This window comes from Elephas maximus, chromosome 13, assembly GCF_024166365.1.
Source record: "Elephas maximus indicus isolate mEleMax1 chromosome 13, mEleMax1 primary haplotype, whole genome shotgun sequence".
Lineage (NCBI taxonomy): Eukaryota > Metazoa > Chordata > Mammalia > Proboscidea > Elephantidae > Elephas > Elephas maximus.
The window spans coordinates 62,047,590-62,071,407 of record NC_064831.1 but is presented as its reverse complement, the minus strand read 5'-3'; the positions used below and the strand labels follow the sequence as shown (position 1 = coordinate 62,071,407).

At 45.2% G+C, this 23,818-nt stretch overlaps 1 protein-coding gene across 5 annotated transcripts in view; it reads right to left on the bottom strand.

Annotated features, from left to right (window-relative positions):
- THSD4 (thrombospondin type 1 domain containing 4) overlaps positions 1-23,818 on the bottom strand; it is a 740,188-nt gene that overhangs the window by 41,207 nt on the left and 675,163 nt on the right. For all 5 annotated transcript variants that reach the window (XR_007519877.1, XM_049905584.1, XM_049905586.1 and 2 more), the window contains 3 exons: positions 18,824-18,999; positions 15,468-15,564; positions 10,709-10,984 (listed from right to left, as the gene is read on the bottom strand). Coding sequence is in view for 4 of the 5 variants with exons in the window: in XM_049905584.1 (XP_049761541.1) it covers positions 10,709-10,984; positions 15,468-15,564; positions 18,824-18,999 (549 nt within the window). In the remaining variant the exon portion in view is untranslated. The remainder of the gene's footprint in view (positions 1-10,708; positions 10,985-15,467; positions 15,565-18,823; positions 19,000-23,818) is intronic.

Genomic DNA, 23,818 nt, shown 5'->3' with positions numbered 1-23,818 from the left:
GGTTAGCAGTTGAACACTTAACCACTGTGCCACCAGGGCTCTGATATATTAACCATGGATTGTTTATTAAGTGAGAAATGTAACCTGCTGAAGGTGCAACCCAACCATCTCCAGAGTAAGATGCTTCTTCACAAAAAAACACTCCACCCCACAGTTCAGGCCAGTACACAATTCCAGGTGGGAGGAACACTGTCATTTATTCCACATCTCTGTTCTGTCTGTTAACAGGTGACCAGGCTTTTATATCTTCTAAACTTCCAACTTGCAACAGCTTTAATCGTAACTTGAGGGATAACTTTTTAACATAAATGTCATGAAAAGCCATGAAAAGTATCTCAGTGCTTCTTTAAACCGATCCTATGTGACACACTGAGCAAGGGAGTAGCTCTTGTAGGAAACTTAACAGGGTGAGACAGCTCTGATGCTGGACCAATCGTTTGTCTAAATTACTTTCGCAATAAAAATTTACACTGTAGCTATAACTGGAAACTATTATTTAAAATAACGTTCCAATTAAGCATATTATTAGCTGAGTAAAAGGCAGCACTGACTGTAAAACTAATGGGAAGCCAAAACTTTTATGGAATTAAATTCCGTCCAGCTACCTATCTGCTTACATTAAGAAATTTTTAAACCAACAAACATTAAGCACATAATATACACAAAGCATTGTGCTGTGTTATAAAGATGAATTTGACTCAGTTCATGGCTTGCAGTATACGAGCTTGGGATCCAGCTCTTAAGGGATTAAGTACCCAAACCAAACCTGTTGCTGTCGAGTCGATTCCAAGTCGTGGCGACCCTATAGGACAGGGTAGAGCTGCCCTGTAGGGTTTCCAAGGAGCGTCTGGTAGATTTGAACTGCTGACCTTTTGGTTGGCAGCCGTAGCTCTATGCCATCAGGGTTTAAGTACACCAGGGATTAAGTACGGATCCTATTATTTAGCCTATTCCTTTCCCTCCAGACAATGTGGGCTTAACCTTTCCATTTACAAGTGTGTGGATGGGAAAGTAAAAGTAACCACCGTCCCAGCAGCCTATCCTAGAACCTCATGCTGCTTCTCACTTGAGAACCTACTAACCCTGTTACCAATTCGTCCAAGGTTCTCTAGGACATTTTGATTTCAAAGGGTCTAATTGCTCTCTAAGTCAGCAATAGACATTACCACCTAAACTCGCTTTCTCGGACTGTCTACTGCTCCTGGAAATGGCATAAAAATTCTCTTTTGGCTGACTGCGCTGACTTGGAGTTTGGACACACCAAGGTGGGGTATATGCTGGGGATACACCAAGCTGTTCTCTCCAGGAAGCCAGGTGGATCCTCCCCAACCTGTGACACCTGTCACTCAGGTCAGGGGAAATTCACTATTTTTAGCTAAAAGGATACCAGATTACCAGAGGAGTGCTCTTGCCTTGGAAAGATGGGTTTGGCTTGGGGTTGCTTTGGTCTATGGCCATTACTTGCCTTCCCGTGGCTTTACAGGTGGCTTTACAGCACAGCTGTCCAGGGTCCAGCCCCCGCGTATAGCGAAGAAAATGAACACAGAGACTGTCTCTGACGGTGAGAAAACACCAGAGCTATCATTATTGACCCTGTGCCCACAATTTCTTTCTTTCTTTCTTTGGGTCAGTTTTAATTTCTGCAGAAAGGGGAATGTCACTTAAAATGGCACCTGGGTACCCCTTCAGAGTTCATGCATGTGATTCAATTATTTCTCTAATTGGGAGCAAGCAAGAATGGGGTGGTAAGATCGGGTGCTGGCTGGGCTTCAGGCAGCAGGAAAAGTCTGGGATCAGTTGGGTTGGGTTGTGTGTTGGGCATGTTGATCGAAATGCAAGTATATTATGTCGGAGGAGGTAACTGCACAGCAGTTAGTGGAAATAAAATGAGGGAAGTCAGTGAGTTCAGGGAAAAGTGCAGAGGTCAGTGAGATGCTACGGAGGAGAGGCTAAATAAGGAGCAAGAGAAAAATCATAATCCCAGTCTTGGAACTCCAGCAATCAACCAAGCCGAGCAGAAAGCGTGAGCAGGGAGACAGGTCTGGGCTGAGTATCAGCCACTCTTGGGTGCCTGGCAACAGGGCCCCTCCTGGTGGTGATATTACTATGGAAGCATTTCCAAAAGGAGAAATTTTAACCTTAGAGGTATAGGAATGTGTGGTCTGGTTAGCGCACTTTGGGGATGAGTCTGGGAGAGGTTGTGTACTGAGACAAATGATGAAATCACAGGGGAATTGATTTGGGTTGTGCATAAAGAGATGGACAATCGGAGCCCTGGTGGTGCAGGGGTTAAGAGCTCGACAGCTAACCAAAAGGTCAGCAGTTGGCATCTACCAGCCGCTCCCTAGAAACCCTATCGGGCAGTTCTACTTTGTCCTACAGGGTTGCCATGAGTCGGAATCAACCCGATGGCAATGGGTTTGGTAGCCCTGGAAGTTCTTGGTCATGGCACACTTGTTACTCCTGCTGACTTTGGTCCCAGATTGTCATGAGAAGAACTAAACGTCATGTGCATACACACTGCCTCACCTGCCACCTGCACTGCCTGGGAGCAAACCTTAGAGGAGAGCCCACGGGCTGCCATCATTTGTAAAAATGGTCTATGTCATACGGAAGAGAAAATGAGTTAGGATTACCAGATCGAGAAGGGTTAGGGGAACAATAGATCCCTGTTTTTGTTTTATTTCAGTATCATCATGACCTGCGTTTGAGTGCTGTTTATCAGGGTAAAGAAGAGGGTGGATGTGCCATCCCAGGCATTCTGAGCAGCAGATGCCAAGAGTATGTGTGTGCTCGCATCTGTGTATGGCTACATATATGTTAAGTATTTAAAGTGAATACTGTGGACGCTAAATCTTATAACTCACTATCTAGTAAGACTCCACACGCACACAGACACAACTAATAATGATGCAAACAATAGAATATTAAAAAAAATAACAGGGAAATCTGGAGGAAAAGACCCATCCGTTTTGAATACAATTGATCCACCTTCTTTATGCTACTGTTGGAACGTGGGTAATGACAATAATAGACCTGTATATCAAAGATATAATGGAAATGTAAAAAATACTCATGTATCTTTCTTTTTAAATTTATTTATGTGCTTTAGGTGAAAGTTTACGAACCAAGTCGGTCTCTCATACAAAAAGCCATACACACCCCACCATGTACTCCCAGCTGCTCTCCCCTTAATGAGACAGCACATTCCTCCTCTCCACCCTGTATTCCCGTGTCCATTCAACCAGCTCCTGTACCCCTCTTCCCTCTCATCTCACCTCCAGACAGGAGTCGCCCACATAATCTCATGTGTCTGCTTGAGCCATGAAGTTTACTCCTGACCAGCATCATTGCCTATCTTATAGTCCAGGCCAAGCCCTGTCTGTAGAGTTGGTTTCAGGAATGGTTCCAATCTTGGGCTATCAAAGGGTCTGGGGACCATGAACGTCAAGGTCCCTCAGGTCTCAGTCAGACCATTAAGCCTGGTTTTTTTACGAGAATACTCATGTATCTTTTTTAATGGCTCATATATTCCACAGTTGAAGAGGGGCAACAACATATTCATCTGTTCGGGAAACATCTGAGGTGTGTCTACTGTTTGCCTGGTATGAGGCCAGGAGGAGAGGCTGCAAAGCATATGCTACGTGGAGACAGCCAAGGCAAGCACAACTGTGACAAAAATGTGTCTCAAATTCATGGACGTTCCAAGGACTTCACAAAAGAGGTGGTATCTGAACTAGATCGTGAAGTGTAAGCAGGAGTTCGCAGGCAGGCCAGATACCAGAGAATGCTAAGGAAGGCAGCTTTTTACCTTAGTGTGAATCACACAGATTGGGGTGGAAGTGGGGCAAAATATCTGAAACCTTTGGATACGGGGGGTCTCTCCATTTATGACTGGTGCAGAATATAGACCTGTTGCATGACCTCCTGGATGGGTAAGTGGCACCTGTACAATGAACAAGGGCCAACTGGGTGATGCAAACAGTTAAGCGCTTGGCTAATAAGTGAAAAGTTGTAGGTTCGAGTTCACCCAGCAGAACCTTGGAAGAAAGGGCTGACCATCTGCTTCTGAAAGGTCACAGACATCGAAAACTTTATGGAGCACAGTTCAACTATGACACATACGGGGTCGCCATGAGTTGGAATCGACGGCAGCTTTTTTGTGTGTGCGTGCAGTGAACACAGGACTTGTGTGAACATCATGGAGGGTGGGCTGACAAATGGCACATGGTGTTGGTCCTTGTCCTGTTACATCCACACCGCAAGGTCATGTGGTCTCTGGACAGGGCTACATCTCACCCTGCTGGAAAGACTGGACCTAGGCTACCATTAAAGATGTGAAATGGGAGAGAATCTTCACATGCCACCCTGGATGTAAAATTATGTCACAAAAGTTTTCATCCTTTTAATGACTTTCCCTTGCTTTCACCTAGTACTGAGTGCATCTGGTTCCTTTAACAGGCATCAAGCCACTACTAAATAGTGGAATATTTCGGTCATAATACATTTTGATCTTGGACTTCTATATAAACCACGCTTCATACTGTTTACCCCTATTGCGCCTCGGCCATGTTCTCACTAAAATGATTTTGGCCTCGACATGTAATTACCTCAAGCTTTCTGCCCCTGTCAAGACACATTCTACAAGTATTTAATTTTCCTCACAAAGCTGATATAAAAGAAGTTGGTCTAATGAGTCTCCAGTCCACATTCTTTGCACGTGTATTAAACACACACAATAAAACCTCCATGAATCAGCGCTCCGGCTAGCAAGTCATTCTGGAACTTGCCGAAGTTCCAGGTGGACAGAGCTGCAGCCGCTCAGAGGGACCAAAGACCTAAAGTCTATTCTCCATAGCTTCTAAGCCAAAGCTCTTATGAAAAGGCTAAAGTTTCATAAACAGTTTTGAAAGATTTCTTTCCAGGTGCTAATTATGGTAGTCGAAGGTGCTACATTTTATGCCCTCAAATACAAGTCTCAAAAAAAAAAAAAAGGGAAAAAGAAAAAATTCCCCAGCCAATACTCTGGGGCATCACACCAGTTTTTCAGCTTAGAGAAACTCCCTTGAGGATACAGTCTTTGTATCCATAGTACCCCCTCTGGAAGAACAGTTGACTTTGAGGCACAGACAGGACTTTACTACCAAAAGGAGGCTATCACCATATATACTGAAGGACATTATAGTTATACAGTTCGTGGGTGTGTCCTTAGCATCAAGCACAAAGTGATGGCCATAGAGATTGGCCACTCAGCCCCCATTAAGGGAGGACTCTGCCCGGCTGTAGGGAGCGTGGTCAGCAGGTGGCTGCCAGCTATCAGCTCCCTCAGGGCTGCCTCAGCTGCAGGCAACCGCCTCATCTCAGGTGATCCCTTCTGGAGTCAGCCCACACCTGGTGACCGTGGAAGGTAGGGACACGGAGGGCTGGCCACTTTGGCCTGATGTGGGATACTCTGGTGGGCACTATTTGCTATACGGCTCTGCCCTGGGCTGGTGTAAGTCTTGTTGGGCTAGCATTGTGGTCTAACTTTTTTCTCTGCCCGGCCAGCTTCCTCTGTCTTCCTTTCCCAAATGTTGATTTCTAATGTCCATCCTATACCCTGAACTCCAACTTCACGTCTGTTCCAGAGAACACGACCTCACAGTGTAGACACATCACACCAAAACCAAACCAAACCAGCTGCCATCGAGTCGACTCTGACTCATGGTGCTCTCATGTGTGTCAGAGTAGAACTCTGCTCCATAGAGTTCTCAGTGGCTGGTTTTTCAGAAGTAGATCTCTCCAAGCCTTTCTTCCATGGTACTCCTGGGTGGACTTGACCCTCCAACCTTTTAGTTAGCAGCCAGGGACTCTGGGCACATCATAAATCTGTTGCTGCCGAGTCAATTCTGACTCATAGCAACCCTACAGGACAGAGAAGAACTGCCCCATAGGGTTTCCAAGGCCGTAAATCTTTACGGAAGCAGATTGCCACATCTTTCTCCAGCGGAGCGGCTGGGGGTTCGAACCACTGGCCTTTTGGTTAGCAGCTGAATGCTTAACCACTGTGCCACAAGGGCTCCTTGGATACACCATAGGTGCTCATTAAATGGGAAGGAGTGTCTAGCCTAGGCAGGGCAGAGAGGAGAGGAGACCTGGGCTCCAGCCCTGCCTCTGGCGCCTGGTGGTTCCGAGCCCTTAGAGAGAAGCAGAGCCCTGAACACTAGTTTCCCCAGCTGTAAACAGGGGGTGCAGATCTTTGTCCTGCTGCTTTACAAGCTGGGTGTGGAGTTCACCTGGAATAACATGTGTGTTGAAACTCCAGTGTTATTTAGGAATGTGAACATTGTGCTGAAGGGCTTTTGAATTGTGTTCGAAAGAAGCAGCTCAGGGGTGTGAAAAATATGATGCTGAAGGTATGTGAAGACTTCTGCATATATGATCCAGGAGACCTCAAGAAGCTGAGCCTCTGGCTTTCCTTGTACCTCTAATCAGTACGGGGGTACTCAGTTCAATCTGGGAGCCAAAAGAAATTTTGTGGAGGGGCTGATGCAGGAGCTGGAAGGATAAGGGAGAACCAGCAATGGGCAGAAAGGGTACAAGGGTGTTCTTGGCAGTCAGGTAGCATGAGGAAGTCTGGGGATGTGGGGTGGCACAGAGTGTATGGGGGTGACTATAAGCAAGTAAGTGTTCTTAGAGCATAAAACGCAAGGCGGGTGGAGGGAGATGGGGCCAGAGATGCGCAGAGTCCTGCAGGGCTTTGCTGAAGCTCTGATTCTGTGGCCTACAGACATGGCATGGCAGGGCAGTGATGGGGCAGACCTGTAGCTCTGATGGATCTGTGGCAGACTGTGAGGGTGGACTTGGGGAAACAAGGCTGGGTTCCTGCTGCTCGAAGAAGGAAGGGGCAAGAGGGAGAGAGAGGAGGAGCCAGGCTCTCCACCCATTTAATAAGAGGTAAGGCTGCAGAGGGAGCTGAGCCATGGGCCACTGAGCCAGGGGATCCAGGAAGCTGAGCAGGCTTCTCTGGGCAGAGGAGGACAGTATGCCAAGTTCACTTTGGGACATATTGACTTTGAAGTGTCTTTGAACATTTGACTACACAGACCAAGGCGGTGACTGAATATATGATTTGTATCTCTTGGAAGAGATCAGAGCCAAGAGATGACAGTTAAAATAATGAGAAGGGATGAGATTTCTCCAAGGGGAAAATGAAGAGAGATCAAATCAATCACAGAAGGACAAAAATTCCACAGAATGCTAACTCGTGAGGTCCTAGCAGAGGAAACAAATAAACAAGAAAACCAAACTATTGCCATTAAGTTGATTTTGACTCCTGGTGACTCCACATGTTACAGAGTAGTAGTGAACCCTACAGAATTCTCTTGGCTGTAATCTTAACAAAAGCAGATCACCAGGCATTTCTTCTGCGGCACTACTGGGCAGGCTCCAACAGCCAATCTTTAGGTTAGTAGTTAAGTGCAAACCGCTTGCCCCCCAGGGATATGAAAGGTCTGAGGGGTGAGAGCCTATTTTTACAGAACTAGTGTTCCTAACGAGGGAATTTCTGGAAGCAGTACGGGGCAGCGGTGTCAAATGTCACAGAAAGGTCTAATAAGATACAGCCTGGGAATGTTCACTGGATTTGGCAACAGGGGGCCATCGGTGACTGGAACGGTGTCAGTGGTGTGGAGCGAGCAGGAACCCGGTTGCAGTGGGCTGACATGAAAAAGGGGATGAAGAAAGGGGGCGGTTAGGAGGCAGACAGGGCAGGGGCTGCAGGGCGCTGCAGGATGAAGAGACTAAAAGAAATCAGGAAGGGAGCGACTTGAACACGTTTGTAAGCCCAGGGGAAGGAGCTGGTGGAGAGAGGAGACCCATAGAAGATGTAAGAGGACAATCAATGGGGCAGGTACCTGAGGAGCCCAGCGGTGGTGGGGGGGAGGGCGGAGTGGATCCAGAGCAAAGGCACAAAGGTTGGCCAGGAACTGTAGGTGGAAAGACTGTGTCTCCTCCCAAAGCGGAGAGGGGAGGGACGCTAGTTATTAACATGAATATGTTTGTGTAAGCGTGTGTTGAAGCACCCATCTCCACGTCCTCATAAATTAAGGGGTGAAGTCTTTTGCTGAGAGTGAGTATGGGTGGGTAAGGGTCTTGAAGAGACCTGTGAAGGTTGGAAGGAGAGAGATGGGGGTGGAAGGTGCCCAGGAAGAAGAGAAAGGATTGCTGAGGGACTCTGGGGGCTGCCTGAAGGCTGCCAGAGGTTGGAGAAGGAGGAACTGAGTGCTATCAATGTGCAAAGTTGTGTCCTTCAGGCTAGCAGCGCTCAGCAGCTTGGGGAGATGGAGAAGGTGGACTGCGATGAGAACATAAAAATAAACTCAGCCTGAGAAAGTCACAGTCTGCTCAACTATTCATCAGACTGTGGTAACAGCTGCCAATAAGGTAGCTACAAAGTGAACAGAAACAAATTTTCTCCCAAGGACACCTGCAACTGGAAAGCGTCGTCATGACCCCTTTCCCCCTCTTCTCTGAGTGATTACTGCTTTTGTACTTAACTGAGAAATCTCGTTCTCTAAATACAAAGACTATCAGCAATTTTGCTGTTTGAAATTACGTAAGAAGATGACATCCCAGGCAAGCCCTGAGGATCTGAGTTACTTTGAAACAGAGATGCAATATCCATTACCAACCCCGGTGTGGAAATTCAGTTAAGGGGTTTCTAGACAAAGTTAAAACATCTATCTTAACCTTGGAGTGTTCCAGGAAACAGAACCCTGGGTCTACTTTGCAGTCCGGAACTGATACTAAGAGCTCAGCTGCAGTTCGAATCCACCAGCTGCTCCTTGGAAACCCTATGGGGCGGTTCTACTCTTTCTATAGGGTTGCTATGAGTCAGAATTAACTCGACGGCAATGGGTTATTTTTATTTTTTTATACATGTAGCCCTGCTTTAAGTCCATCAAAATATGGCTTTATTTAAATTTCACTTAAACCCCACCCTTCTCCCCATCCTATAATAACTGTGTTTTCTTTCGTTTGGAGAGAGCCCCTTGCTCCTCTGGTGTGTGTTTTCCCCTGTTGCAACGAGTCCATAAACCTGATTTTGTTGGACTAAACGTTCATCCCTGTGGTTTTAGGTTGATTGGGCTAAGATAATGGGATGAATCCAGGATTGAGATTTTACTGGGTGTTAGGGATTGTATTGTGTCCCCTACAAAACGTGTCAACTTGGCTAGGCCATGATTCCCAATATTGTGTGGTTGTCCACCATTTTGTGATCTGATGTGATTATCCTATGTGTTGTAAATCCTAACTTCTATGATGTTAACGAGGCAGGAATCAATCTACAGGATTGGGTTGCATCTTGAGTCAATCTCTTTTGAGACTTAAAAGAGAGAAGTGAGTTGAGAGGAAAGGGACTTCATTACCACCAAGAGAGAAGAGCCAGGAGTGGAGCACATCCTCTGGACCTGGGGTCACTGTGCTGAGAAGTTCTTTGACCACGGGAAGACTGATGACAAGAACCTTCCCCCAGAGTTGACAGAGAAAGAAAACCTTCCCCTAGAGCTGGTGCCCTGAATTTGGACTTCTAGCCTCCTAAACTGTGAGAAAATAATTTTCTATTTGTTAAAACCATCCACTAGTGGTATTTCTGTTATAGCAGCACTAGATAACTAAGACATTGGGGGAGCATGAAAGGGAGTTATGAGTGTTGACGAATGTAAAGCTAATTAACTAAATAACACTCCAAGCCCCCAAACGTAGTTTTTATCAAATCCTTAGATCTGAGGATGAGTTTCAACTAGCATTTATATAAATCTTCCATAATCTTGACGAGGTCGACAGCCTCTGGGCACCATTACTGGCCCCCAACTTGTAAGTAGAGTAGCATGAGCCACCTCCCCTTCTAAGTGGTTTCCCCAGATGTTTTTTAGGCAATTGGCCAACTTTCTGCCCAAGGTAAAGAAAAACAAGAGGCTGGGGTTGCATAGACCACCGACCCGGTTAAGACCCCACCTGTCCCACCTGACATGCACAGAACCATCAACCCTGTCCTCTGGGTGACCCCAGAACTTTTATCCCACCAGATAGAACCAAACTCCAGCAGCCCAAGACTGGGGGAAGACTTCCGGAAGCGAAAGGTCTGAGCCTAAGATCCGGTTTGAGAGACGCCATCCTCCCCTTAGGATAGACACAAGCACCCTGGGAATACCTTTTTGGGCCAGACCAATCAACAGCCTTGCTCCTTCCCACCTTCCCACCAGGACCCTTCCTCAGTTTTGGCTCCTAATAAAAGCTGTTTCAGCTATTGTTCAGGGAGCCATCTTGGCAACACAAGTCTCAGTGTGCGTCTTTGCTTGGCCAACCAGATAAAGCTTCTTCTTTTGCTTTCACCAGTATTGTGTCTCCATAGCTGCACAGAGCGAGGAACTGAGACCCCAGTAACCTTGACTTGTACTTAGACTTTTAGATCTGTGAGTATACTCTGTCATTATTATAGAGCATATTATAGAGCTTTGTTATACGTACATAGTTTTATCTCGAAAAGACAAAACAATAACAAAATACTTCTGGGATATCTGGGTTAAAAAAAAAAAAAAAGAGTTTATGTCAGGCTAATGAGCCATCTCAGGTCAGGTCATGGAAGTGAGGGTCTTCCATGCCCCTCAGGCCCACACATGCTTGGGGGCTCTGCAGGGACCCTCCATCCCACATGAGAGCTCACCTTTCCCGCAGGTCGTCGAGCATTCTGTGGTCCCAAGCTGCTTCCAGTTGTGATCCCGGCTTCTCCGTGGGGACTGTGGTGCCGGTGGCACCAAACTGTCTGGTCGATGGGAAGAAAGCCTGTCTGGCTGCCTGACTGGGAAGGTTCGGGCTGATTCCGCGGTGTCTATTTCAGGTGCCTCGCCATGCACGCCTTCTTTCTCCTCGCTCCTCTCTTTCTCTTCCCCCTCATCCTGGCTCCTACCTTCTGGCGCCAGCTGACCATTGACGGGTTCCCCTAGGGAAGGCCAGCATGGGTACACACAGAAGCAAGATCAGTTTGGACATTGAGTCTTAGACAGGAAATAGCTTCAACATCAGAAATTATGTAGCATGGGGAGACCATTTCCAATATCCAGCAAATAAGCACATGTATCTAAAATAAGCAGACATCAATTTCCTTAATATTTGAAACATTATTAAAATCATTGAAAAAAAGATAATCATCTCAATAGCAAAAGTAAGCAACAGAGAGACAGTACACATATAAAGAAAAACAAGCAGCCAAAAGTCACAAAAAATGCTCAACATCACTCCTAAAGAACTACATAGAAAAGCAACAACAAAGACTAGAAAGTCTGAAAATCCCACAATTCCTAAATAGCTTGCTGAAGGTGCAAAGAAACGTACTCTCATACATTGTAGGTATTTGCTAATAGATGTAAATTTTTCGAGGGCAATTTGGCAATATCTATACAAATTAAGGAATCCTGGTGGCGCAATGGTTAAGCCCTTGATTGCTAACTGAAAAGTCGACAGTTCAAACCCACCAGCCACTCCAAGGGAGAAAGATGTGGCAGTCTGCTTCCGTAAAGACTACAACCTTGGAAACACTACGGGGCAGTTCTACTCTGTCCTGTAGTGTTGCTATGAGCTGGAATTGACTTGATGGCAATGGGTTTGGTGGTTTTGGATCCAAATTTTAAGTGTATATGTCCTTTGACCTAGCAATTCAGTTTCTAGGAAATTTATCTTACAGACATGCTCAATCTTTTACTTAAAGCTTTAAGTACAAGGATGACCACCAAAGCATTATTTTTAGTTGCAAAACACCAGAAGGGACTGTACTGGTTGAAATAAATTATTCTACAAACACGAATGGAATACGATGTCATTTATTAAAAGAATGCAGGAAATCTGTATTTTCTGACACAGAGGTATGTTTCTGATATGGTATTTGGTAAAGAAAAAAAAGCACAGTAGAATTTGATTCATATACACACACGCGCACGCACACTTTTTGAGTACTAGTTTGCGTTTTGTTCCCTATCTTTGTTCTTCAGCCTCCCATCCTCCGCCAGTCAGAACGAAGAGCCAAGCCCTTGGATTTTCTTGCCTCAGGTTTTTTTGTAGGAGAGAAGGCAACAGCTTCTCTCAAGCTGTTGTCAACTGTCAGCTTGATGTCAATAGCTCTTCCTTGTACAGTAAAAGCTTGATGTCCCTGAGAGGGCCAGCAGAGGAGGCTGAGGAGGAAAGGTGAGGGAAAGGTGGAAAGTGCTTTCTGAGAGGGAGCAGTGTTCCTCAGGCAGAGCAGCAGTAGGAATCTGAGGTTTTGGGTTTCCTGAGCACCAGGGCACCTTACCTGCACCAGACAACATCCAAGGGGAGGCCATACCAGGCTGGGGTGGGAAGTTGAGTCCCAGCTTCTTCCAGCATTCCTGGGCCCCCAGTGCAGACTGGAAGGAGCAGGGCCCTAACCTAAGGTCGCATGAAGCTGCTCCTGTGGGCACCTTAGAGGAACCAGTATGGGCCAACCACCAGAGGATGGGTCTATCCAAGGTTTTGGCCTGTCTAAGACCCTGGGATCTTTGCTCACACCTAGGGTGTATGGGGAGCCCCTGATTTGACTGATACTGAATTTTCTACCACTTCCAAAGAATGTTGCAGTTAAGGTTGGATTGAAGTTGACTTATGGAAAACAATGACATTCAATGTTTCCTGTACATTTGAGATTGGAGTCAAAGACTCAAGTTGGCCCCATACGTGTTCTTATATGCATAGAAAAGGGCTGGGCAGAACCCACTGCACTGTTAAGAGAGATTCCCTCTGGGAAGGGGGATGGGGGTAGCTGCTTTTTTTCTCTGTATATTTCTATTTTGTTTAAATACTGTTCAAGCATGTATTACTCTAATAGAGAAAACAAAAGGCGGCAGCTAATTCTAGAAAAAAAAAAAAAGAGTATCTGTAAAACAGAGTTAAAACAACTCAAGCTTTCTCCACTTTTTAGTGTTTCTTACTTAGCTGGCTCACTATAGCACTGTTTGGTTTACAATACTGTATGCAAATTGAACCCAACAGAATCCAGGCCTGACAGAAATGAAACAGCCCATGATGTTGTTAGACAAAAACGTTTTTTAATCTTTCAAGTGCCTTGTATGTACCAGGCACTATGCTTAGGATAGACACCTAATTTATTCAAAACCTAGCCTCCCCACCCCAAACAGAAACAAAAACCTTTGAGGCTGGTTTTCTTAACTCTATTTTGTAGCCTAGGCAATGTGTTCACAGAAGGCATAGACTTCCCTGAGTTTGCACAGCAGGAAAGGGCAGAGGTGGGTTCAAACTCTGGTCTCCTGACTCAGCTGACAAGGATGATGGAGCTTGCTTCAGAATGGCACCCCTCACCAACTTTTTACAACTGAGTCCTTCCAGGCCTCCCCTGTGCCAGCAGCCTGTCCCACAACCTCCATGCTATGCCTTACTTGAGAAACTGTTTGGTTTGTTATCAATCATCCAAGGTTTTCCAGGACATCCTGATTTCAAAGACTCTGTCCAGTTGCCCCTATAAGTTGCATCAGACCCCAGAAACGCCAATATTTGGCCATCTAAATTTGCTTTCTCAGCCTGTCTATTGCTCCTGGAAATGGCATAAAATTCTCTGTTGGGCCGACTATGCTGACCTGGGGTTTGGACACCCACATACCCCATGTGCTGGACACATACCTGGCTGCTCTCTCCAAGCAGCCAGGTGGCTTCTCCCTGACCCATGACAATCAGATTATAGGTTATCCAGTCCATAGTCCAGGAAGGAGGGGTGGGCCAGGTCTTTCATCTGGCCCTTCACCCCACCGGACAGGTGTTGGCCCAGGTAACCTCTAGGCAGTATAACAAGTTAGTCATACTGGCTGGCCTAAGGTCACTGCCCAGATGTAGGACCTGGACAAGAAACTTAATCTCTCTAAGTGTCTACTTCCTTACTTTTTAAGGTAAGGCTAATCATACTACCTCTCTCAGGGTGCTATTGTGAGAATTAAATGAGTTAGCTGGTGGCACAGTGGTTAAGCACTCGGTTGCTAACAGAAAAGTTGGTGGTTTGAACCCACCCAGTGGCTCCTCAGGAGGAAGACCCAACAATCTGCTGTCCTAAAGATTACAGCCTAGAAAACCTAAGGGGGCAGTTCCACTCCATCACATGGGGTCACCAAGAGTTGAAATCGCCTCGATGCACCTGACACAACAATCTGTGTAAAGTGCTCAGCCTAGTGTCTGGCACCTGCAATGACTCAGTGTGTGCCAGCTATTATTATTAACATTTCGAAGGACCATCCAGTTCTAAAGAAAAAATAGGACAGTCCCATTTGAGCAGTGGGCTCCATCATCATCTGGTGGGAAAATATGTCCCACGTGCAGCGGCAACCAAGCAAAAGTGCCTCCACTGTCTCTAAGCAGAGCCCACCCTGAAGGCCCAAGGTGATCGTTACATGGAACTCATTACTCTTTCCCTATTGGTCAGAGGATTATTAACAGAAGTAAAAAGAGGACCACAAGAAGAGGCACATGGTAGACAGAATAATGGCCCCCACTGATGCTCATCTCTTAATCCCTGGGACCTGTGAATATTACCTTATAAGGCAAAAGGGATGTTGTAGATATGATTAAGTTAAAAATCTTGAGAAGGAGAGATCAGGTTGGATTATCTGGGTGGGCTCAGTGTAATCACAAAAGCCCTTAAAAGAAGGGGGTAGGAGAATGAGAGAAGGAGAGATGACAATGAAAGAAGAGGGTTAGTGTCAGAGAGAGATATAAAGATGGGAGAAGGGGCCATGAACCAAGGAATGCAGGCAGGCTCTAGAAGCTGGAAAAGCGAGGAAACGAATTCTCCCCTAGAGCCTCGGAAGGAGTGCAGCCCTGCCAACACCTTGATTTCTGCCCAGTGAAACCCGTTTTGAACTCTGACCTCTAGAACTGTAACATAATAAATTTGTGTTGTAAGTCACTAACTTGAGGTAAGTTGTTACAGCAGGAATAGGAGACCGTTGTTGTTATTGGGTGCCATCGAGTTGATTCAGCGACCCCATGTGACAGAGTTGAACTGTCCCACGGGGTTTTCTAGGCTATAATCTTTACAGGAGCAGATCACCAGGTCTTTCTCCCATGATGCCACTGGGTGGGTTCAAACTGCCAACCTTTCTGTTAGCAGCTGAGCACTTAACCTTTGCACCACCAGGGCTCCTAACAGGAGGCTAGTATAACACATTTCAAAATGCTGAACTGGAAAGACAGATCCAGCATGTTCACTTCATGTTCAAATCAGGCGAATGAAACACTCTTGCCAGTGATGGCTCAAACAGAGAAGCGTACCCTGATAGCAAGGCCCACTGACTTTGAAATACATTTCTGTGGGTTTTCTCTTTGTTGGCTGAGAGACAGATGCAGAAGGAGAGAGAGGACTTTAAAAGGAAACGACACAGAGTGCTTGGAATTAAGACAAGGGATTTTACCTGGTCTCCTGTGAGGTGGCACCTGTGGGTTGATGGCGTTGGTCCCCATGATGACGTACTCATAGTGGACTCCTGGGTTAGGCTGCTGGTGTATCATCTGTGGACACAAAGGTCAAAGTCAGTGCACTCAGCACATCACAGTCCTCTTTTCTGCTGGCTTTGGTTTCATGGTACAAGTGGCACTATCTATAAATGGCCTGTCGGTGATGCAAACAGTTACTACTCTCGGCTGATAACTGAAAGGTTGAGAGTTCAAGTCCACCTGGAGGCACCTTGAAAGAAAGGCCTTCCAAAAAGCTAGCCATTGAAAACCCTATAGAGCACAGTTCTACTCTGATGCACTTGGGGTCCCTATGAGTTGGAGCTGACTCGACGTTAACGGTTCTGTTTTGTTTTAATCTATAAGTGAGCGGGTTGATTCACATGTAGTAATGTTGGTGAACCTGTGACAAATTAAACAAAAGTTACTTCTAGATGACTTGTGATTTGCTTTTGAAACAAGTATTTAATCTTGGAGAGAATCAGAAGAGGTGAAAAGTCAAGATTTTGTAAATTGAAAATAGGAAGAAGGGAGAAATGGTAGCAGAACCTTTGTGTTGGCTCACAACTATCCTAGGTGAGATTTAGAGCTTAGATTTTGCTCAGGGCTCTCAAAATGTCCAAAATAGATAAACACGTTTACAGTACAGAAGAACTGGTTTGAACAGTGGGTGGTAAGATGGGTTCATACAAAGGACCAGCCCTGTTGGGCAGAGCCAACTGGCATCCTTCAGTTCCTTCAAAGTTCTCCACCTGACCTGTGATGCTGGCTCAAGGAGTCTCCCCTCAACTCTCTCCCTGGTCAGCTCTCTGGGACCCTCCCCACTCTCATCCGTGGAAAGCTTCAGAACCACAGAGATGAAGTCAGGAAAATAGAAGGAAGGGGAGTTAAGGCTCCCTAGGTCATATTCTTTCAGGAATCAAAGACAAAAACATGACAGCAGGCAAGAAGCTGCATAGGGCTGTGGAAGTTGCTGAACACTGAGACAAAAAAAAAGCAAAATCAGCTTGGCCCAGCAAATAACTCCTCCCTACTGGCTGTGAAGGAGCCCTGGTGGCACAGTGGTTAAGGGCTTGGCTGCTAACCAAAAAGTCAGCAGTTCAAATCTACCAACTGCTCCCTGGAAACCCTATGGGGCAGTTCTACTCTGTCCTATAGGGTCACTATGAATTGGAATTGACTCGATGGCAACAGGTTTGGGGTTTTTTTAAATTATTGGCTGTGAAAGCGAGCCCTGGTGACGCAGTGGTTAAAGAGATCAGCTGTTACCCAAAATGTCGGGAGTTCAAACCCACCAGCCACTCTGTGGGAGAGAGATGTGGCAGTCTGCTTCCGTAAAGATTTACAGCCTTGGAAACCCTACAGGGCAGTTCTACTCTGTCCTTTACGGTCACTATGGGTTGAAATCGATGCAGCAGCAGTGGGTTATTGGCTGTGAGGAGTCGCTGGGTGGTGCAAATGGTTACTGAACTCGGTTGCTAAACGAAAGCTTGGAAGTTTGAGTCTACCCAGAACTGGCTTGGAAGAAAGGCCTGGCAATCTACTTCAGAAAAATCAGCCATTGAAAACCCTATGGAGCAAAGTTCTATTCTCATACACATGGGGTTGTTATGAGTCAGGGTCCCTTGGGCCCAAGTCTTCCTGGTAGCAAGCAGGGTGGTAGCTAAGTGGGGCAAGGGACTGAGAATCTGGAATGTAACTCTGAGCCAGGCAAGGAGACACTGTCAAAGCACAGCTGTGATATTTTTGTCTCTTCTGTTACCAGCTGTGTAACTTGGAGCAAGTCCCTTAATCCCACCATTTCTGATTTCTTCATCTGGAGAAGGAGGGAGTTAGAATCACAGCTCATCTCTTACTTAGGTCCTTTCTAGTGACAAGGGTCTCTCTCTGAGTCACTCCTGCACGAGTGAGTCCTGCTTGGCTCCTGAGAGTGTCTATTCTTCCCATTCATGCCATAATCCTGAACCCATTCCCTATTTGTGAAATGGGGCCGACATTCTATACATTACCCAAAGGCAGGCAGACATGAGACCCACTGGGCTGCTTGCATCCTGGGAACCAATACCAAGCTGTTGGGGCTGAGGATGGTTGGTGGTCACCACAGCACCCCTGAGGTACTACGCAGTGGTGTGACCTCAGGTTCCTGCTGCCTACCCTTAATGCTCTTTTCACATCATCTGCCACTTGGTTGGTCTGAGGCCAGAAACCCTCCTTTCCCTCTCCTTGCCTCTTCTGCGTGAGCACTTGGCAGTGTAAACCTTGTCCTATTTATGAAATTACTGTTGGCCACCATATCCTAGACCACCCACAGTGGGTCTTTAAGAACCCGAGTTTTTCCCTGATGCCATTAGAAATTTAGCCAGAGTCAACCAACTGGACAGTCAAAAACTATATCCAAAATTAACTACGACAAGGCTTCCTTTATAATTTCTAGTCCACGAGCCACTAAGCCCAAGAGAAATAAACATGTAACTCTATAGTTGGAGAAGTAAAGACAATGCAATTAGTAATATTTATAAAAGTCTGACACAACAAATATAGGGGGACCAGCGTGGCTCTGGGGACAGTGATAGTATGTGTTATTTACGGGTGAGCTCATTCTTTTCATCAAAAAGTTATTTTGACCTTTTATTTCTTGTCACCTTTTATGTTCTGATCTTTTAAGAAGATCTGGATGCTAGTGGCTTCTTTTTAAAAATAAGGAGCATTTTTAACTCTTGGGCACCTTAATATTTTAGTTTCTTGTAAAATAAGTCAAAGTTCCTTTTTCTGTGAGGCTGGGAACTTCTAGTCAACCTCTAACTTGTTACTCTAAGCTGTGCTGTGTCATCTGGAACACTCTGGAGTTCTCGTTTCTTCATTTGCTTTAATAGAGTTCGAAGAGGGCTGGGAACCGTGAGCAGTCTTGTCTTGCTTTAGGTATTTGTCTTCTTTTGCCATGAAAAGAAAACATGCCAAATTAGCACTAGGAGGAAAGGGCGTGGAGGAGATTCAACCCTCATGAAATAAAGGACATGTTTTGCCTCTGATTTGGTTCAACAAGTAAAATTGGTTTTACAGGGTCAATAAAATCTGAAAGTAATAAGCATCTGGTAGAGTTTAAGACTTCTGTGAGGTTAGGTACATTCAGAGGTAAATGGCAAAGACTAACGCCAAGCATTTAAGGGGCACCTCAAACAATTTTTTTCAAACAGGCTCTGCTCAGATGATTTTATTAAGCACTGACAATGGTTTGTGGCCTATTTGTTCTGAGCATGATCCTTAGAAACAACAAGATACAAAATCCAGAGAATCGTCCAGAAGCATCCAAACTTACGTAGACATCCAAGATCTCATTAGTGGGACCTTCTGCCAAAAAGGACTCTCCTGCAGTGCTCGAAATCTCATTTGGACGCTTGTAGGTGAACATTGTCCCTCCGCCCTCATATTTCCCAGGCCGGTCAATTGCCCAGTTCCCGTTGATGATGGATCGACCAGAGCGACTTCGCAAGGCTGTTAAGAAAAATGAGACAGTTCCTTGGGTAAAGCCCAGAATCTGCACAAAAAACTGAACTGACTCCCCCAGTTGCTGGCTTATTCATTCATCAATTTCTTGTTGGTGTCCACTATGCTTCAGGCACTGATCTAGGCACCAGGATACGATCAGGCAAGCTGGATCACATCTCCTCATGTCTAATCACATCTTCAACCCACTCCAACTCCTTCCACCACTTGGACTCGGCATAGAAACGGAGGGTGGGGGCGGGTAGGAGAGAAGCATTCAGAAAATGGGAAGGGAGGGGAGAAAGAGGAGGATGATATGGGGTGGGGGTAGAGGGAAACTAATTTATATTATATACCGTTACTGGCAGCCCATGAGCTGATTTTGGCCCAAAGATGGGCTTACTCTGGCCTTTGTGATTTTTTTTTTTTTTAACGTAATTGAGCCCAAATTTAATAATTGGGAGATTTCACATAAAAATTTAGAGTTCTAGCTTCTCTCATAAAACAGGAAGACATTGTGAACATTGGCTCCACATTCCCTCGTGGCCCCTGTAGATGAGGCCTGTGTGCTCCAGTTTGCCCCAATCCCCACCACTCCCTATCATTCCCCAACACGGAGGCTAACCCTCAGTTACCCCTTATTATCATGCTTGCATTGTTATTTTTCTCATAGAACAGAAATTCTCTTGTAATTCTCTCTACTTGTATCTCTATGAAAAGCGGCAAAGCTAGAGATGAACCAAGAGGGCCACACGATTTTCTTTGACCTGGGCAGTGTCACTCATTTATTTTGCCTTCCTGTCTTCTGTGGGCATTTGAGGCTGTGACCTGCGTTAGAGGCTTCCGCGTACGTCATCAGAATTAATTCTCACAACAACATTGCTAAGTAGATGTTATTATCCCCATTTTTCAGAGGGTGGTTCAGCAACATGAGGAAACTTGTTTAAGTTCATGAAGCTGGTTAAGTGACATGTGATTTGGAGCCCCTCACTCAGGAGGGAGGTCGGAGAGGAGAAGATGGGGAAGGAACAAGGTGTAAGGGTTAATGGGAGAAGAAAGGGCCGTATCTGAGAGCAGACTTTCAGCCATTAAACACTGGGCTCCTTGAAACCCACAAGCCCTTAGCTGATATGGTTCAGAAGACAACCTGTTTTAAGTGCCACGTAGCACAGATACCCTGTGATGCCAGAGGCATTTTGTACCTTCACTTTACAGAATTCCAAAACGTATCATTTTACGATTTATTATGGGAAGATTTATACCTAAACAGAAGTAGTGAGACTAGCATAATGAACCTCCATGTATGCATCACCCGGCTTCAACAATTATCAACTCAAGGCTGATATCTTGTCTCACTATTCAAACCCCAGACTCTTTTGAGTATCTAAAATATAAGAACTCTTTTCTTCCCTCCTTAAATCCATTTTCAGCAGTGTTTCTACAATGAGTTTTTTCAGAGACCAGGCCTGCTGAGGTAAATGCTGCAGGAAGGGGAGGAAGAGCCTCCAGTCTCGAAGTGGCCTCGCCCTGCAGATGGCCCTGCCTGCCTGGCTGGTTGGCATGGCTACTGGGAGAGCACATCTGTGGCGCTTTGAATACTGAGTTATAAAATCAGTTCAGCTTATTGGGTGACAAAGAAGGGTCAAGGATGGAGATGGGGAAGAACATGTACGGCCACCTAAAATTTTGGCCGTTCTCTATCAAAAACCACACTTCCTGAGAATGTTCATAGAGTGTCCCCTCTCCTCACTTTCCTCACTTCCCACTCATTCTTTAGCCATCTCCAATCTGGCTCCTGCCCCCATCATTCCATTGAACCAGTTCTCACTGATGTCACCAAGACCGCCATGTTGCTAAATCCAATGGGCATTTTCCAGGCCTTCTCTTACTAAATGTCTCAGCAGAATTTGGTCCTACTGACCACTCCATTCTGTTTGAAACACTCTTCCACTGGCTTCTGGGACTCCATACGTGGCTTGCTTTCCTCCTGCTCTCAGGCTACCCATCTCTCTCTCCTTTTTCTGCCTCATCTATCTCTACTCAGCCATTCAATATTAGAGTTCCTTGAGGATTAATAGTAAACCTGCTTCAGATACCTTCCTCCTTTTATGGGCAATTTCATCTACACCCATGGCTTCAACTACTATATGCCAATGACTTCCAAATTTGTTTCCAGTCCAGACTTTTCCTCTAGCCCCAGACTTTTGTATCTAATTGCTTACTTGACAGCTTCACTTGGACATCTTTTCTAAGACTGAACTCATCCCTGATCTCTTTCAGTGTTTCTTATCTCAGTAAATGGCACCCCCATTCATATAATCAGCAATCACTCTAGACATCTCCTCCCTTCCTTATCCCCTATATCCAATTCATCATTTGATTTTATTTTACCTCCTCTGTATTTCTTGAACCCATCTGCTTCTCCTCACATCCACTGCCATAATCCAGGGTCAGGCTACCATCGGGTCTCACTTGGACTAAAAAAAAAAAAATCCCTCCAAGCCTATTGCAGTTGAGTCTATTCCCCACGTGTTACAGAATAGAACTGCTCCATAGGGTTTTCTTGCTGTAATCTTCACAGAAGTAGTTCGCCAGGCCTTTCTTCCACAGAGCCTCTGGGTGGGTTTGAACCCACTTTTAGGTTAGCAGCTGACCGCAAACCACTTACGCCACCTAGGGACCTTTCACTTGAGTCTCACTGGTCTTCCCACTTCTCTTCTTTTCAGTCAGAGTGATCTTTTCAGAATGCAGATTTGATCACCTCCTACGTTTTTTTTTTTTGGTTTGGTTTATGGCTCAAAATCCTCCAGTGGTTTTCTATGGTTCTAGGGAATCTCCACACCCCAAACAACAGTGGGGCAGGGGTCCTGGGTGATACAGTTTAGGATTATCTTGTGTCACTGTGCTCCACTCCCCAGTCTTCTTTTAGCTCATCTAATACATCATGTTGCCTTCACAATGCTGTTCCCTTTGCCAGAAATACTCCCCAGTCTTCTTTTAGCTCATCTAATACATCATGTTGCCTTCACAATGCTGTTCCCTTTGCCAGAAATTCTCCCTCAACCCCAAATCCTATTTATCCTTTAGATGTCAGCTTCCCCATGGCAGTTTCCCTACATACCCCAGTCCATCCCTGTCTTCTCTGTCACATGCTGTCAGAGATGCTAGACCCTTTCCTTCAAAGCACTTAGTCTGTAAATAGAACCGTCGAGGGCATTATTTGATTACTGGTTGTTTCCCAGTACACTGTAAGATCCAAAAGGGCAAAGACCTGGTGCTTCCTCACCATTATAGCTCTACTGCTATATAAAATAACACATTATAGCATAGTGTTCGTCACATAGTAGAAACTCAGTAAGTAGTGCTGAATGAAACAATATATAGTAGAGAAAGACAAACACAAAGATGATAAACAGGCAATTCACAGAAAACCAAGCACAAATATTCCATAAACCAAAAACCAAACCCAGGGCCGTCGAGTCGATCCCAACTCATAGCGACCCTATAGGACAGAGTAAAACTGCCCCATAGAGTCTCCAAGGAGTGCCTGGTGAATTTGAACTGCTGACCCTTTGGTTAGCAGCCATAGCACTTAACCACTACACCACCAGGGTTTCCAAATATTCCATAAGCCAATGAAAAGATGCTCAGTCTCACTTATAATTAAAGAAATGCAAATCAAAACAACAAAGCATTATTTTTGACCCATCGGATTTGCAAAAAATTAAAAAAAAATTAACGATATCGACAGGGGTGGGAGTAAGCAAACACCAGTGCCACTGTTGGTAGGAGTACAAATTGACTTAACTATACTGGAGGCAGCTTGTTTACACTGTTAAAACTTTATATGCCCACACACTTCGACCCAAGAATTCTACTTTTAGAAAACTACTGGAGAGATATGCTTCTATAAATACACAAATGTGTTTGTAACAAGGATAGTCTCTGCAGAATTGTTTTAAAGAAAAACTAAAAACAACCTAAATGTCCATCAGTAGAGAACTGTCTTAGTTATCTAGCACTGCTGTAACAGAAATACCACAAGTAGATGGTTTTAACAAAGAGAAATTTATTCTCTCACAGTCTAGGAGGCTAGATGTTTGAATTCAGGGTGCCAGCTCCAGGGGAAGGCTTTCTCTCTCTGTCGGCTCTGGAGGAAGGTCCTTGTCATCCATTTTCCCCATTCGAGGAGCTGCTCAGTGCAGGGACCCTGGGTCCAAAGGATGTGCTCTACTCCTGGCTCTTCTTTCTTGCTGGTATGATGTCCCCTGTCTCTCTGCTCACTTCTAGAAAGACTGAGTTAAAACACAACCTAATCTTGTAGACTGAGTCCTGCCTCATTAACATAACTGCTGCTAACCCCATCTCATCAACATCATAGAGACAGGATTTACAACACAGAGAAAAATCACATCAGGTGACAAAATAGTGGACAATCACACAATACTGGGAATTATGACCTAGTCAAGTTGACAAACATTTTTTGGGGACACAATTCAGTCCGTGACAAGGATTGATTAAATAGTCTTACTAAACATTCACACAATGGAATACCATGTGGCCCTAAAAAGAATGCAACAGGTCTGCGGGTATGGAAAGATTGCCATGATATATTTTTAAACAAAACAAGGGTGCAGAACAGCATCCTTGGTATGATCCCATTTGTGTATACTTGTCATAGATTGAATTGTGTCCCCCCAAGATATGTGTCAGCTTGGTTAGGCCATGATTCCCAGTATTGTGTGGTTGTCTTCCATTTTGCGATTTTCCTATGAGTTATAAATTATAATCTCTGCCTGTGGTTAAAGAGGATTAGGGTGGGATGCAA